The 14,703-nt window shown below is 54.2% G+C and overlaps 1 protein-coding gene across 1 annotated transcript in view; it reads right to left on the bottom strand.

The window, feature by feature from the left end:
* Window positions 1–1,428: 1,428 nt before the first annotated feature.
* Window positions 1,429–14,703, bottom strand: part of LOC112610146 — a 29,421-nt gene continuing 16,146 nt past the window's right edge. The window contains 7 exon segments of the mRNA XM_025363480.1: window positions 1,429–1,499; window positions 1,899–2,145; window positions 6,449–6,607; window positions 6,609–6,796; window positions 7,112–7,156; window positions 7,159–7,251; window positions 14,559–14,622. Coding sequence (XP_025219265.1) covers window positions 1,429–1,499; window positions 1,899–2,145; window positions 6,449–6,607; window positions 6,609–6,796; window positions 7,112–7,156; window positions 7,159–7,251; window positions 14,559–14,622 — 867 coding nt within the window.

The raw sequence follows: 14,703 nt of genomic DNA, 5'->3' as shown, positions 1-14,703 counted from the left end.
GGGGAGGGGGGAGGGGAGGACTGTGGGTGGTGGGGTGGGAGACTGGTGGAGCGAGAGGTGCTTAGTTTGTTTCCTGCTCAGCTGAGCCAACAAAAAAGAAAATGAATCCATGGAGCCCATACAAGGTGGCAGAGTTGCAGTGCCGAAGCACAGCTCAGTGGAGGAGGCGGCAGGCACGGGGCCCAGAGAAAATTATCTGTCTAACCAGTACGTTGGTACCATAATCACCTGCACGCAGCAGCTCTGGTTCCTGGGGGAGGGGCCACCAGAGAGCCACTCGGTTTGATTCCTTTAATCTTTTGACACGGCCTGTCACGGAGGAGTATGTAATTAGGCCGCACTGTACCTTCCCAGCAGCCCAAGCCGCAGGCAGCTCGCAAGATGAGAGCAGGTGCTGCTGGAGCCGCCGGGCTGGGCCGGGTTCTTAATTGGCTTATGTGCTTCTCTTGGAGTCTGTCCTGTTTTTCCAGGGATGCAGCTACCTCCTGGACCGTGGTGGGGGTTGCTCTCCCAAGGGATCTCTGAGGGACCAGGGACCCTGCCATAATGCTGGTTTGGGGGCAGGGTGGTGGCAGGTGAACTCCGGCCTGACCAGCTGATGGCCTGAGAATGTGCCCTGCCTGCTCCGAAGAGCTCCCTGACCCCAAAGACCCTGCTGTGCATGCATCTGAACCCCCATCCCAGGTCTCTGCACCTTGCTATAAAGAGTCAGCCATGGAGATGTGTGTGGCGACCCCAGGAGCACCAGGAGGGAGGCTCTCCTTGCCTGGAAAGAGACCAGCCTCTTGTTTTCTACGGTGGACAGGCCAAAGGGATACAGTCACAAGGGTTTGAGGATTTGGGAAGTGGAAGAGATTTGAGGGTGGCCAGGAGGGGTTTGGAGCCCTGTTTTGCTCAGCAAAGAGCAGAGTAACACAGGGCTGTTTATTCAGGCCCTACATGATGGGGATGCTGGTGTCTGCCCAGCAGCTGACACGCTGTGGGGGTGTCTTCAGGCAGCGCTGCTTCCTCCTCCTCCCTGGAGCCTCAGCCTCTCCTTGGGTGTGCAGGAATCTTCCCCTCCGTCCCGCAGTGGCAATTTTAGAAGAGGGTGGCAACTTTCCCCTCTTCCACAGCCAGCGCCTGCTCAGCAGTCTTCCTGCGTGGAAAACGGAACAGCAGCCCCTGGTCGAGTCATCCCCCAGCTGGGAGCAGCGGGGCTTCATGTAAAAGTGTGGAGCCAACCAGAGCAGGGAGAGGGGGTGACCTAGGGAGCGGCCACGTACAGGGATGCCCTGGCCCGTCCCTGAGTGTCCTACGCCACTCTGCTAGGCCTGGGAGGCCCAGGCATGGACAGGAGGGCAGGGTACCCTATTGACCGTCTGCAGGATTCTGGAAGGCTGAACGACATGGTGATAATCAGCTCAGCTCTGGGGTCCAAACGCCACTTCAAATCTCATCTACACCAGACAGGGGTGACCATAGGCATGGTTTAACCTCTTTATACTCTGTCTTCTCGTCTGCAAAATGGAGTAGTAAAGGAATTATTGAATCCTAGAATTGCTGTGAGCACTAAAGCGGATAGCTAAGGCAAGAGTTTGGCACGGGAGACAAGCTCCACAATGTCAGCTCTGGGGTTCCTTCGGCATCGTCTCATCAAGTCCTTTGACCCCAGATGGGACAGGAACCCGGGAAGTTTTGAGATCCTAGATTATTCTATCGAAAGGTGGCTTCTAGGTCTCCCGGCCCACACTTCTCCAGGACGTCCATCTCGGCCACCCCAGGTCCCACTTCATTGTTCAACAGCATTCGCTGAAAGGAAAGCTGTGTTCTCCTCCGGCCCAGCCTAAGTTGTAGCGAGGTGAAACGCCTTCCCCTGCCCCCTCTAAATAGTAGTTCTGGGTCTTCTGGAAACTCACCAGCAGCCACTCTGGATCCCTGTGGCCTGTGGACCCGCAGCGTCACTGTCCCCCGGGGGCTTCTGAGAGACACAGCGTCTGGAGTCCCCGCCCAGGCCTGGGGAGTCAGAACCTGCCCCTGGACCAGATCCCCCTAGGATGTGTGCATGCAGAGAGTGTGGGAAGGCTGCTCCATGCCTCCTAGGAGACCACAGTTCTCTCTCACCACCGTGACAAGCCTCAGCGATGTGTCCCTGGGAAATGCGAGCTACCTGCAAGTAAATTATTGTTAATAGTTACAGTACCAACATTTGCAAATAATGTCACTTTTGAAAAAGGAAATTAGAGCTGACTCGAAGTTATTCCTATCAAGACATCACCCTTATGTCTGCATTCTAACATGCTTTCTTGAAGGAGAATTACCGTCGTGATGCACACGCACGGGGGACCTCGTCAGCAGGTGTCCACTAAGGAGGGAGGACCGAACCCACCCGTCCTCCCAAACAGCAGTCCTACCCACTGTGCTCCCAAGAGACGGTCAGTCAGATGGTGTAGGAGGCAGAATGGCCCCAGGCAGCCACATTGATGCGGTGCAGGCCTCCTTCTTAGAAATTCTTCCTTACGTTGGTCTGCAAGACGCCCCCCCTGGAACTCTTACCCTTCCTTGCTAAGTCTCTGGCTGCACATGGAATTAGCCTGCCTCCTCTTTCACAGGACACAGCTGTTCCTTCCCGTTGCTGCCGTAACTAATTGCTACAAACCGAGGGGCTTGCAACAACAGAAACTGATCCTGTCACAGCTGTGGAGGCCGGACGTCCAACAGCAAGGTGTCGGCGGGATGCGCTCTCTCCAAAGGTTCTCGGGGAGGATCCTTCCTTGCCTGCTCCCAGGCGTCCCTTGGTTTGGGACTGCCAAGCTCTAATCACTGCCTCTGTCATCTGTGGTTTTCTCCTCCTCCCTCCCGAATCTCTCTCTGCCTCTGTCATGACACCTGCCACTGGATTTGGGGTCCCCCCGAATCCAGAATCTCATTTTGAAATCCTTAACTCAGTTACATCTGCTAAGATTCCTTTTCCAAATAAGATCGCATTCACAGGCTCTGGCAAGCAGGACGTGGACAAATCTTTCAGGGGCCACTAATCGACCCACAGGAGGTCCATTCAAATATTTAAAGGCACGCTCTCAACCAATTGCCTCTTCTCCATGCAAAGACAAATCCCAGAATCCCCTTCGGTAGATCTTCCATGTGATCTACTGTCAGCCTGACTGACACCCCTGGCCCTGGGCAGAATGTCTGTCTCCTCTCAGACAAAGGACTTGAACAATTTTTTTTTTCTTTTTTTTTTTTTTTGAGACAGAGGCTTGCTCTGTTGCCCAGGCTGGAGTGCAGTGGCGTGATCTTGACTCACTGCAACCTCTACCTCCCGGGTTCAAGCAATTCTCCTGCCTCAGCCTCCCAAGTAGCTGGGACTACAGGCGTGCACCACCACACCCAGCTAATTTTTTGTATTTTTAGTAGAGACAGGTTTTCACCATGTTAGCCAGAATGGTCTCGATCTCCTGACCTCGTGATCTGCCTGCCTCAGCCTCCTAAAGTGCTGGGATTACAGGCGTGAGCCACTGCACCCGGCCAAGGACTTGAACGATTTTAACCTGGTAGGGTAGGATGAGCTATGGTGGGCAGTGGGTGGTGTCACTTAGGTAGAGAACTTGAAAAAGGAGGTTCCCAAAAGCAGGGCTGGGACGTGGGTGAGGCAAGAGAGGTGCCTGGAATCTAAGGCACTGCTCTCTTTCAGTCTCATGCAGGCAGGCCCGTGAGTGTGAGTGCTTACATCCATACCCTGGGCCTCGCTCTCCTCTCCCTAGCCCCAGCCTGCCCTAAAGAAGCCAGCTGAGGGACTTCCAGGACCTCTCTCTGGAGAAACGTTCCAGAACTGAGCCACCCACCAACATGAGTGAGCTTCCTGCGAGAGTGAGGGGGGACTCCCTGAACCTCTGCTGGGTGCTTCCCACCGCTACCACACCAGGTTCCCAGGGGTCAGTCCCATCCCTGCCTGGGGCAGAGTCAGGGAGAGTCCTGGGAAGAGGAAATGGCACATGGTAAAGGGTTTCCTTCCCTGAGGGTCTCAGCAACTGTACCTTATTCACCACGCATGGGAGTATCCAGGGATCGTGCCCCCTGGGGTTGGCCGGTATACAGGTTCTGCGGTCGTTCCAGGCATTTCTCGGCAAACCACCGCCGAAGACTCAGACTGTTTCATGGACCTCCACTTGTAAGCCCCTCTGGAAGCTGAGGGTGAGTCCTGCCTGGCGTGGTGCCTACCCAGCCTCATCCAGGTAGCCGCTGGCACTGCAGCTTAGGAGCTTATGGCTGGTCCCCCAGCCTTCCTCCCCACTCAGCCTCCTGGGCTCTTTTAACAACCCTCATTTGCAGAGCTGTTTTAAAGTTTTGCAGAGAACTTTTTACCTCTCCTTTAATGGGACCTTCACAATGACCTCGACATTTATTCATGAGCCCATTGTATTAAGATGAACCTGAGGTGAAGGCAACAAATCTGCTGCCCCGGGCTCCACAGCTCAGAATCTGGGGTCAGGACTGGTCTCCGGGTCCATCCCTCCCAGTGATCTGCTCTTCCTTTGCCAAGCATCTTGGACTAGACGTGCAGCAGGAGTGTCAAGTGAGTCCAGGTTAGGCATCAGCCTGCGGGCACAGGCCTGGTTACCTAGAGTTGCCTTTTCTGACCGAGAGGAAGAATTCATGAAGAGCCAGCCTCCCGGCCTGGCAGGCAAGGGTTTCACCTGGTCATCAGACTTTTTCAAGAGGCACCAAGGAAGCAAATAGCAGGTGGCCAGGCCAGGATGGACATGGTCAAAGTGAGTCAGCTGGTTTCATGGAGCTGCTAACCCAGCCGCCACCCTCTCCTGCCTTCCAAGTAGCAAATTCTCTGGTCCTGCTCGCAGTCAGCTTGTACCTGGGTTGCCCATTCTTGAAGAATGCTCGCTGCTGGGCCCGCCTCTGTCTCTGAGATGAGGCCAGGAAAGCTGGGGTGGTCTCACTCTGTGTCCTGGTTCCACCACACCCGACCCCCAGGACAGCTGAGAAAATCTGCAACCTTTCACAGCTGGTTGACTTTCAGCACAAATGGGCAGGTGCCTAGAGCAGCCAGCAGGATCCGCTCATCTGAAACCACTTGGGAAGCTCCAGGGAATGGCTCTCCATCCAAGCTGGCAGGAAGTGAGGTGGGCCTCAGCCTGGGCCCAGATTTGTCAGGGTAAATGCCACCTGTGGGAACTCAGGCTTTGCCTGGCAGGGGCCCTCAGAGCCATTCTGAGATGACTCTTGCTTCTGCTACCAGCAACGGCGGGTTCCATCTCAGGGAGGGCAGGGAATCAATCCTCCATTAATTCTCAGGACTGGTTCTTTGAGCCCACCTGGGTTTAGTCCTTGATTTCACTATTTACTGGGTGACCTGAAACCAGTGACTCAACCTCTCTAAGTGCAGGCATCCTTCCCTGTTAAGTAGAAATAACCATAGAACCTCCAACCTTACAGGTTGTTAAAAGGATCACATTAATTGATGGATGGAAAAGTACTGGTAAAATGTGTAAATGCCTGGCAAATGCAGTTACTGGTTGTTTTTGGTTTTTTTGTTTGTTTTTTGTTTTTGTTTTTGTTTTTTTGAGACAGTCTCTCTCTGTAGCCCAGGCTGGAGTGCAGTGATGTAAACTCAGCTCACTGTAACCTCTGCCTCCTGGGTTCAAGTGATTCTTCTGCCTCAGCCTCCCAAGTAGCTGGGATTACAGGTGCCTACCACCGTGCCCGGCTAATTTTTGTATTTTTAGTAGAGATGGGGTTTCACCACGTTGGCCAGGCTGGTCTCGAACTCCTGGCCTCAAGTGATCCCCCCGCCTCAGCCTCTCAAAGTGCTGGGATTACGGGTGTGAAAATGTAGTTAGTGTCATTACTGTTGTGATGGGAAGCATGCCAAGGGGCAGCCAGCAGCCATACCCTGCCCACTTACCCACCTTTCTACTCTCCTCACGGTCCCCCTAATACCACGTTTCATAATGCCAAGGCTCACTGCTACGGTTATGAGAAGAAATGGGTCCCCTCCAAATTCATATGTTGACACACTGACTCCTAGCACCTCTGAATGTTACCATTTTGGCGACAGGGTCTTTAAAAAGGTAATCAAGGCAAACCAAGGCCACTGAGGTGGGCCCTAATCCAGCATGACTGGTGTCCTTATAGGAAGAGGATATGTGGACAGAGACATGTGCAGAGGGAGGACCACGGGAGGACACAGGGAGAACACAGCCAAGTCACCAACCCTGCCTACGCCTTGATCTCAGACTCCCAACCTCCAAAACCATGAGAGAAGGACTTTCTGTTATTTAAGCCCCCCAGTCTGTGGTGTTTTGATAGGGTAGCCCTAGGAAAAGGATACCGTTATGTGACCCATCGTAGGTTCGGGAAAGCATTTGTTCTGTAGGACATCAATAGGGCTTGTGTAAAAACAGGATTCTGCAGTCAGACGAATCTGAGAACCACTGGGTTGAGCATAGCTCACCAGGTTTTCTTTACTGGAAGCCTCCTCACAGCCACGACTGTGCTCATGGGTGTTCTGAATCCCTAGGAGGGGAGAGATTGGGGGCATTTCCCACCCTTTCTTGAACATGGAGTCCTCGCCATTGCAAAGCACAGGCTTTGTGTTCCGCAGAACGGGCCTTGGCAACATGCTGGAAGCTGAGACCAGTTGGGGTGGGGAGGAGGCATGGGGGCGGGGTGAGACCCCGGGCCCTCTGCCTGTGCTGGCGAGTCCCTCCATCTCCCTTATCAGACAAGCAGCAGGGCCAGCCAGGAGTGCCACGTTTTATGGCTCTATCATGTGTGAGATCTTGCCCATTAGGGAGAAGCTGTCAACACAAAACATAGATTTCAAGATACACTTTCTACTCCAGGATTATGAATAACCCCTTCGATCATTAGAACCAGAGCAGTTTTTTAAAAATCCAATTTGTTTCCCACTTCAGAACCCATTTCGTTTGCTTCCTGCCCTCTGGGTTGGGGAGGGAGGGCTGGAGGCTGGAGCCTTCTAGAATCCTGGCTCCGGAAACCTTGCACCCCCCAGAAATTGTGCAGGTTTTTCATCTGAAACGTTGATTTTCCTAGGAATCATCTGTTATCCATTTCCTATAACCCAGCTGTGTATTTCTGTTGGAAGGTATTCCCTTTATAATCAGACAGAGCTGCAGGGGGCCCTGTGGAGTGGGCAGCATCCCCAGAGGGTCAGGAGGAGACATTCCAGACAGTCTCCCAGCGGAGAAGTTTGGGAAGGTGCTGATTTCATCTGTCAAGTCGTAAAGCAATGCGCTAATCCAAAATTAAACAAAAACAAAAATAATCACCAGGCAAAGGAGTGTGAAAAATCCCCATTTCTGTCTCTCTCTCCTCATCAGCGACGGAAACCGGGGCTTCCTAGAAGAAACGATGCATTCCCTACCTCCTCTGTTTGTGCTGCAGTGAAAACTGACACGAGAGATTCATTGGAACATGTGCCCTCGTTCCACTCTCATCAGCCCACCACGGGGACAGGAGCTGTTCATCTTTTTGGCTCTGCTCACAGCCTCCAGAACACTTGTGAGGGGCACCTTGCGGGCGCCGTGGTTGGAGGAGGCCCCTGGAGCTCTTCCAGAGGCTGGCACTCTCCGCAGTTGTTGCTCACCTACCTGCTCAGGCCAGGACAGGCCGGAGTGGACAATGTCTTCCCAGGAGGCTGAAGCTGCTCTATCACTCACCAAACCCCCTCATCTGCCGGCCTGACCCTGTGCTATGCTGGAAATAGCACTCGAGGCGGACATCCTCCCTGACCTGGAGAAGGGCAGTGCCCTGGAAGGAGAGGGCACAGAAGCAGCTGTTTACATAACCTCTGAGGGCTGCAATGGGTCAATGGGGTGAGCAGGAGAGCGACAGGAGTCCGGGGCAGCTGGTGACCCACCCCTGGAGGCATTTGTGAGGTGTCGGAAGAGGAAACCCCTTGAGCAGCGCCTGCAGGGATGGCTAAGAGTCCATCAGGCAGATGAAATGATTTGCTTTCCTCACACTTACCAAGCTTAGAAATGACCTCCTTCGTGCACGTGAATGGCTTTATTCATGTGTATGACTCACCTTCTTCATGCACGTGATGATCTTACTGTTTTCGACTCACTTTCATGCATGTGATGACCTTATCCATGTATGTGACTCACCTTCATGCATGTGATGACCTTATTCATGTAGCTGATTCGCCTTCTTCATGCATGTGATGACCTTATCTATGTATGTGACTCACCTTCATGCATGTGATGACCTTATTCATGTAGCTGATTCGCCTTCTTCATCCATGTGATTACCTTATCCACGTATGTGACTCACCTTCTTCATGCATGTGACAACTTTATGAATGTGACTCACTGTTCGTCTTCCCATCCCCCTAAAATATAAACTCAATGAGAGCAAGACCTCTGTCTACTTCTTTTTAATCAGCATGTCCCCAGTGCCTAGCTCAGTACACAGTAAGTACTCAAAACTACGTGTTGAATGGTTGGGAATGAAGGCCAAGGGAGAGTCAGGGTGGGAAGGACCTTAGAGAGTGACAGGTGCTTGCCCCATCCCCCCAGTCTTAACAGGAATCACCCCCCAACTTCCCACCCTGACAGGTCCCAGGACAGCCTCACCAAGAGCTGCATGGCCATGAACCATTCCCCCTCATAACTCCCAGATGCACCAAGATTGCCACGGAGAAGGCCCAGATGAGGTCCCTGGGCTGTACCCGCTTGCCAGCAGGTACAGAGCGGCGGGTGGGGGCCGCTGGCTGGCCCTGCCACGCACTCCTCAGGCTCCTGCTCCTGCCTCCCCGAGCCTCATGCCTCCCCGAGCCTCAGTCCTTTTAGCTCTCATTTGTAAGTGGGCCTCAACCCAAGCGCAAGATTCAGCGGGAATCCGGCCGGGTTCCCAGACGCTTAATTGGAGCTGGGCTCTTCATTACCCGCACACCTGTTCCCCAGCACCATATGGTCTGAGGTAAATAGTCTATAATTGTTTATCCAGAGTCCATTCTGCCGTGAGTGAGTGAGTGCGGGACCGCCTCCACCGCCACCTCCAGCTCCCCCACCATCGCCCCTGCCACTGATCCCTCACCGGGCTGCTGAAGGACGAAGCCCCACACAAGGTTAAAGAGTTTACAGCTGTCCCGGCAGAGCCACCTTCCATGTCCGGGGGCCCACCTTGGAGCAGCCTCTCCTCCGGCTCCAAGGAAAAGTCCCTGCCCAGCTATGCAACTGCTGGGAGCTTGGCAGCCGGGTCTCCCTGCCCTTCCAGCGTGGCTGAGCAGCCGGGCCCCTCGCTAGCACTGGGATCATTTATCTCTTTCCCCGTGGAGGCTGGAGGACGTCTGAGAAGGGCCTGGGCTTTGGACCTGGAAGGCATGGGCCTCGCCTGTATCTCCGCGCTGCCACTCTCCAATTTAGTGGCCTCAGGTGAGTTTCTTCACGTCTTAGGCTTTGGCTGCTGCGTCTTCCAAAAATCAGGACATGATTTTTTTCTGCATCACGTGGTCGTTCGCAACAGAAGGCGTTAATGTTCACGGGGTACGTCCTGTTGGGTCAGCACGCTGCCGTGTGCTTTAGAGAGAGGGCCTCTTGGAGGAAGGCGCTTTGATTATAAACACTTCACAGAGGAACAAAGTCAGGCTTAGGCTGGTGAACCCACTTGCCCGGTGCTACCCCAGCCAGAAACTGGGGGAGCTGGAATTCTAACCCAGTTCTGTCGATTTTGGAAGTTGATCTCCTGACCACCATCCTATATTTACATGATGAGATCATGCATTACAGAGGCCTGGCCTGGTGCCTGGCATATAGAAGAAAATCAATAAATGCCCATTCTTTTCTCTCTGCCCTTCCTTCAGTGGACAGATGCCCCTGCCACCACCACTCAGGCTTCTGGGAGGCATCCAGAGCTCCGGGCTGCCAACGTGCCCTCCCCCAAGATACAGTATAAATAGAGCAGAGCCCAGTCCCCTCCCCAGTCCCCTTGCCTTTGTTCCTGGCCAGCCCTACCAGGAAGAAGTGGCCCTTCCCCACCGTGCAGCTGATCCCCAGATGGCCCTGGACCACCATGCAGCCAGGCAGGAAAAGGGGGAAGGCAGGACGGCAGGCAATGCCCCAACAGAGCTGAGCTCTCAGCCTTGGAAGGAGTCAGATGAGTCTGTCTTAAGAAAGAGCAAGGGCCCCTGAGCATTTTGGGGGATCTGACTGAAAGCATGACCCCGTGCAGGAGGCAGAGTGCTCGACACCTTGGGGGGAACCAGAGCCACACGAGAGCCTGGACACTCGGGGCACCTGGGGCCTCTCTTCAGGGGCACAGGAGAAGGCTGCTCTTCACCATCTCACCACCTGAGTTTTTCCCTTTCCTGCCCAGAGCTCCTCTGCCCGCCCAGAGCTGCTCTAGGTGGGATGGATGGCTTCCCCAAGCCCAAGAGAACAGATGCTGTGTCCTCTTAATCTGCACAGAATTGGTCTTTAATATGATGAAGGGCTTCTAGACCTTTCAGCTCTGACGGATCCCCTATATAGCAGAGTCACTGGCTCTTACCAGAGCCTACCTGGGCAGGCAGGCGCCCTCGGGTGGGCTCAGAGACTGTCTCACCCCAACCAGTCGGCAGCAGCTCCCCCAGCCCAGAGGAAGGATGAGACCCAAGTCCTATCGTTCGAGACACTGTCATCCCCCTAGATAGACAGACAGCAAGTTCCCAGTACACACACTCATCAGTCCACAAAGAGGAGCTCCACACATGAAGCACACGGCCACAAGGAAGCCAGGAAACCAGGGGGAGCAGAAACAAGCGTTGCTGGAGCCTGTGGGGTAACTGGGGAAGTCTTCCTGCAGGAGGTGCCCCCAGGGGCCTTGAGAGCTCTGATCCCCTTGAGGTACCTGCTGGCTCTGTGGAAGGTAGAGAATCAGGCAGGAACGAGAATTGCAACTAAGAAAAAATAGATATGGAAAAAAAAAAGAAAAGAAAAGCTTTTCCTAGCAAGTTTTCCATCTGCCTATGGGGAGACCCTTTGAAGAAGAGCCTGCAGCCGGAGCAGCAGCAGCAGCCGCCCCTCCCATCTCCCGGAAGGGGAAGGAGTTTTAAACAATACTTAAGCTGCTGTATAAATTGGCCCCTAAGGGGATGCCATGCAGCTCTGCCTTGGCCTGATGAGCATGGGGATATCTGCAAGCCCAGGCATCAGGCAGGGCTGCTGGAGTGGTCAGCAGGGTGCCCGCTGCCCTCGGCATCGGAAAGATGCAGCGTCCTGGAAGCAGGAGTCCCACTCCCTGGGAATGTGAGCCTCTGAGGAAATCTCTGTCACTCAAAGACTTGGAGGGCCAGGCGCGGTGGCTCACGCCTGTAATCTCAACACTTTGGGAGGCTGAAGTGGGCAAATCATGAGGTCAGGAGTTCGAGACCAGCCTGACCAAAATGGTGAAACCCTATCGCTACTAAAAATACACAAATTAGCCGGGCATGGTGGCATGTACCTGTAGTTTCAGCTACTCGGGAGGCTGAGGCAGAAGAATCACTTGAACCTGGGAGGTGGAGGTCGCAGTGAGCTGAAATTGTGCCACTGCACTCCAGCCTAGGCAACAGAGTGAGACTCTGTCTCAAAAAAAAAAAAAAAAAAAGACTTGGAAACCAGACTCAGGTGTTCTGGTCGGGGTCCTGGGTGGGAGTCAGAGCCCTGGATGAAAGGGAAGAGGAAGGAATGTGTCCTGGACTCCTGTTCTACGGCTGGACACGGGACCAGGCACTTTATAGACACTCTCTCATGTAACCTTCGAAGACCTTCCTGCTAGTTACCACTGCTACTCCCATTTCACAGATGAGAAAACTAAGGGCCAGAGAGATGAAGTCACTTGCCCAAGGTCACAAAGCCAGAAGGGGCCAGAGCCGGCATTCGAACCCAAGCATACGCTGTGCCTCTCTTTGAACGTTCCACTCTGGTTCGGGATGGTGGAGCAGCTGGAGACAGTCCCCAGACCTTTGCAAACTGTCCTGGACTTTGTGGCACAGCCTCAAGCCCTGAGGTGCAGGGGATACACAGAGCTGGCAGGGTTTGAGATGACAGAGAAGGGCTGTTCTCCCGGGCTCGTTCCCTTATCAGAACACCTGTGTCCAGCTTCAAAGCCACGGCTGTCATTGCCAGGGCCCCGTCCACACCTCCCGGGCACCCAGCGGGCAGCACATGGCACAGGCATCTGGGACTCACCTGAGGGCTTCTATCAGCCCAGGTAGGGGCCGAGCTCAAGGGACTGGGGAGTGAATGGCCCTGGAAGCAGCCTCGGCCAATGTCAGATGGACTCAGAGGATGAAATCTCCAGCTGCCAAGTTCCCCAGTGGAATTGGGCCCCACTGCCCATGGCGGTAACCTTCTCAGTAGCACAGCATCCTGTATTCACTTCTTCCTGCCCCCATCTCCTTCCCCACTCCCCTAACCTAGTACTTCCCCAGATCACCTCCCAAAGAAATCAATGCATACAACCCCTTGTCTTGGGTCTGCTTCTGGGGGAACCCAAGCTAAGCCCTCCCCTGTGCACCCTTCCTGCCCCCATCCCTGTCCCTTCGGTCCACCTGACCCCCATGCATCAGGAGAACGAAGGTAGGTTTTCTTCTCAAGGAGACAAAACTAATAACAAGATCACAAGCAACCCAAAGACACAGACATCAAATATTACACACCCGGAGTGAGATCCGTATCTCTCTATCTGTAGCGCCGTGCTTTAGAGTGACGGCGCGGCCGCCGACCCTCTCATTGATGAAGTATGTTATAAGTGCTAAGTAATAATAATACTGTAAAATGCCTCAGTGCTCAAGCATGAGCTCTGGGCTCCAGATAAAATGCCAGACAGATAGATTAGCAGGCGGAGGAAACGCTCCAAAAGCCATCTCCCCACAGCTCCCTGGGCTTAACAGATAGGTCCAATCAGCCCGCTTCAATTACTACTTGGGGACTAATAGCCAAGAGACTGATTAAATCCCCTTTCCAAGTGCCTGTGCTGTGCAGAGCTGGTGACAGCAGGACAGCAGGACAGGTGAGAACAAGGAGAATGAGACGGGATGGGGGCGCGTGCAGGTCGTCTGAGCAGATCTGGACTAATCCTACTGCAGTGCCCCATCTGTCCTTACTGAGCCATGTCCGAAGCCCAGGCCACCATCCCCCAGCACTGGCTGGGCCCAGAGCAGGGCTGGCCATCCTCTGCTGTCCTCCTTGGCTGACTCCTCTCCACTTTCCATCAAGAGAAAATGGAGAGGCTGAATGAGGCCACAGAGAACCAGAAGGACAGCTGATTTGCTTGTCCTTGGGGGATAATGTGGGCGAAGGAGGTGGTTTTGCCTCAGAACCAAACCCAGGTGGAGGGGAGCACCAGGCAGTGAGGCCTGCCTCAGAGCGAAAGGCAGGAAGAGGAAACAGCGGCCAAAGCATTAGACAAGGGCCCTTGAGGACTGTGAGCCCCAGAGGCTAGAACCTGAGTAGGGGGCATGAGAAATGCAGAGAAGGAGAGGTTCCAACTCCCAGAGACGCTGCCTTCCATGGGGCGGGGGTGGGGGGCCAGTGAGAGCACCCCAGGAGCCACAGCTGGGTGACTGTCAGCCTCAATCTCCACTCGCCCCCAGACACCTGCTCCCCGTGCCCCATCTGTTCCAAGGTAGGAAAGGTCAGAGTGACAGCTGTCGCTGCAGTGGGAGGGGCAAGGCCTTCCCCAGTGGAAATGTATCATGTATGTCCTGCTGAGCCGGGGAGCCTTTTTTCATATAGGGCCTTTGACCTTCAGAAAAATATTTGAATCAAGGAGTGTGGGAGGAGGAAGAGGAAGAAGAGAGAAAGGGGGGAGGGAAGGAAGAAGGGAAGGGGAAGGAGAAAGCCAAGAGGAGAAGGAGGAGGAAGAGGAGCAGGAGGAAGGAGAGGAGGGAAAGGAGAAAGGAACGAGGAAGAGAAAGAAGAGGAGGAGGGAGAGTGTGGGAGGAGGGAGAGGAAGCAGAAACAATTTACACTAAATTTTATATTTGAGAGAGAACACAAGGAAACGTTTGATTTTTTTCCCTAGTCCATCTGAGAACAAAATAGTGTGAATGTTGCTGAACATGTGTTTTTTAAAAATGAAAAACAGAGAATGTAAAATCGTATCCAGGCCTCCCAACAAGCAGTATCTGAACGCTCACAACTGGGTCTGCTGCTCCCAAGGGACAGGGCTGTGTGAGGGAGGAGGCAGGGAAGGAGGCTCCTTTGACAACAGGCTAGGAAGCCTCTGGGTGCCAGAGACCATGAAGCCGGAGGAACTCGCCCCTCCTTGTTGAAGAAGAACATATAAATGCTCCACATATGGAAACTCAACTTGTAAACTCTCATTACTCATGAGCCGGAGGTGAGCAGATGGGAAATGAAACGGCACCAGCAGCGAGCCGGGGAGCCCCAGTGTGAGTGTGAACCAGTGCGTGCGGGGAGGCCGAACCTGGGAGGGGCAGCCAAGGGCAAGAGAGGGCGGGAGGAGGCAGAGGTGGGGCCGCGGAGCAGGAGCAGGAGCAGGAGCAGTGCGTGGAGGCTGTAGCCGGAGGGGTGGGATGTGGGAAAGAGACCAGCAGGGAGGGGGCCGCTCACCTGCAGGTGGGCACAGCGGGAAACATGAGTGAGGGGCTCTTTCTTCCTTTTCGTTCCAGAGGGTCTGAGAGCGAGGAGGAGGAGTGCCCGTGGATGGCAGAGCAGACCTCGCCTGGGCCAGGTCTGGGCTCTGCTGCCACAACCC

The sequence above is a fragment of the Theropithecus gelada genome, chromosome 16, assembly GCF_003255815.1.
Source record: "Theropithecus gelada isolate Dixy chromosome 16, Tgel_1.0, whole genome shotgun sequence".
Lineage (NCBI taxonomy): Eukaryota > Metazoa > Chordata > Mammalia > Primates > Cercopithecidae > Theropithecus > Theropithecus gelada.
Note: the sequence above shows the minus strand (reverse complement) of the source record. Positions and strands in the feature narration are given on the sequence as shown.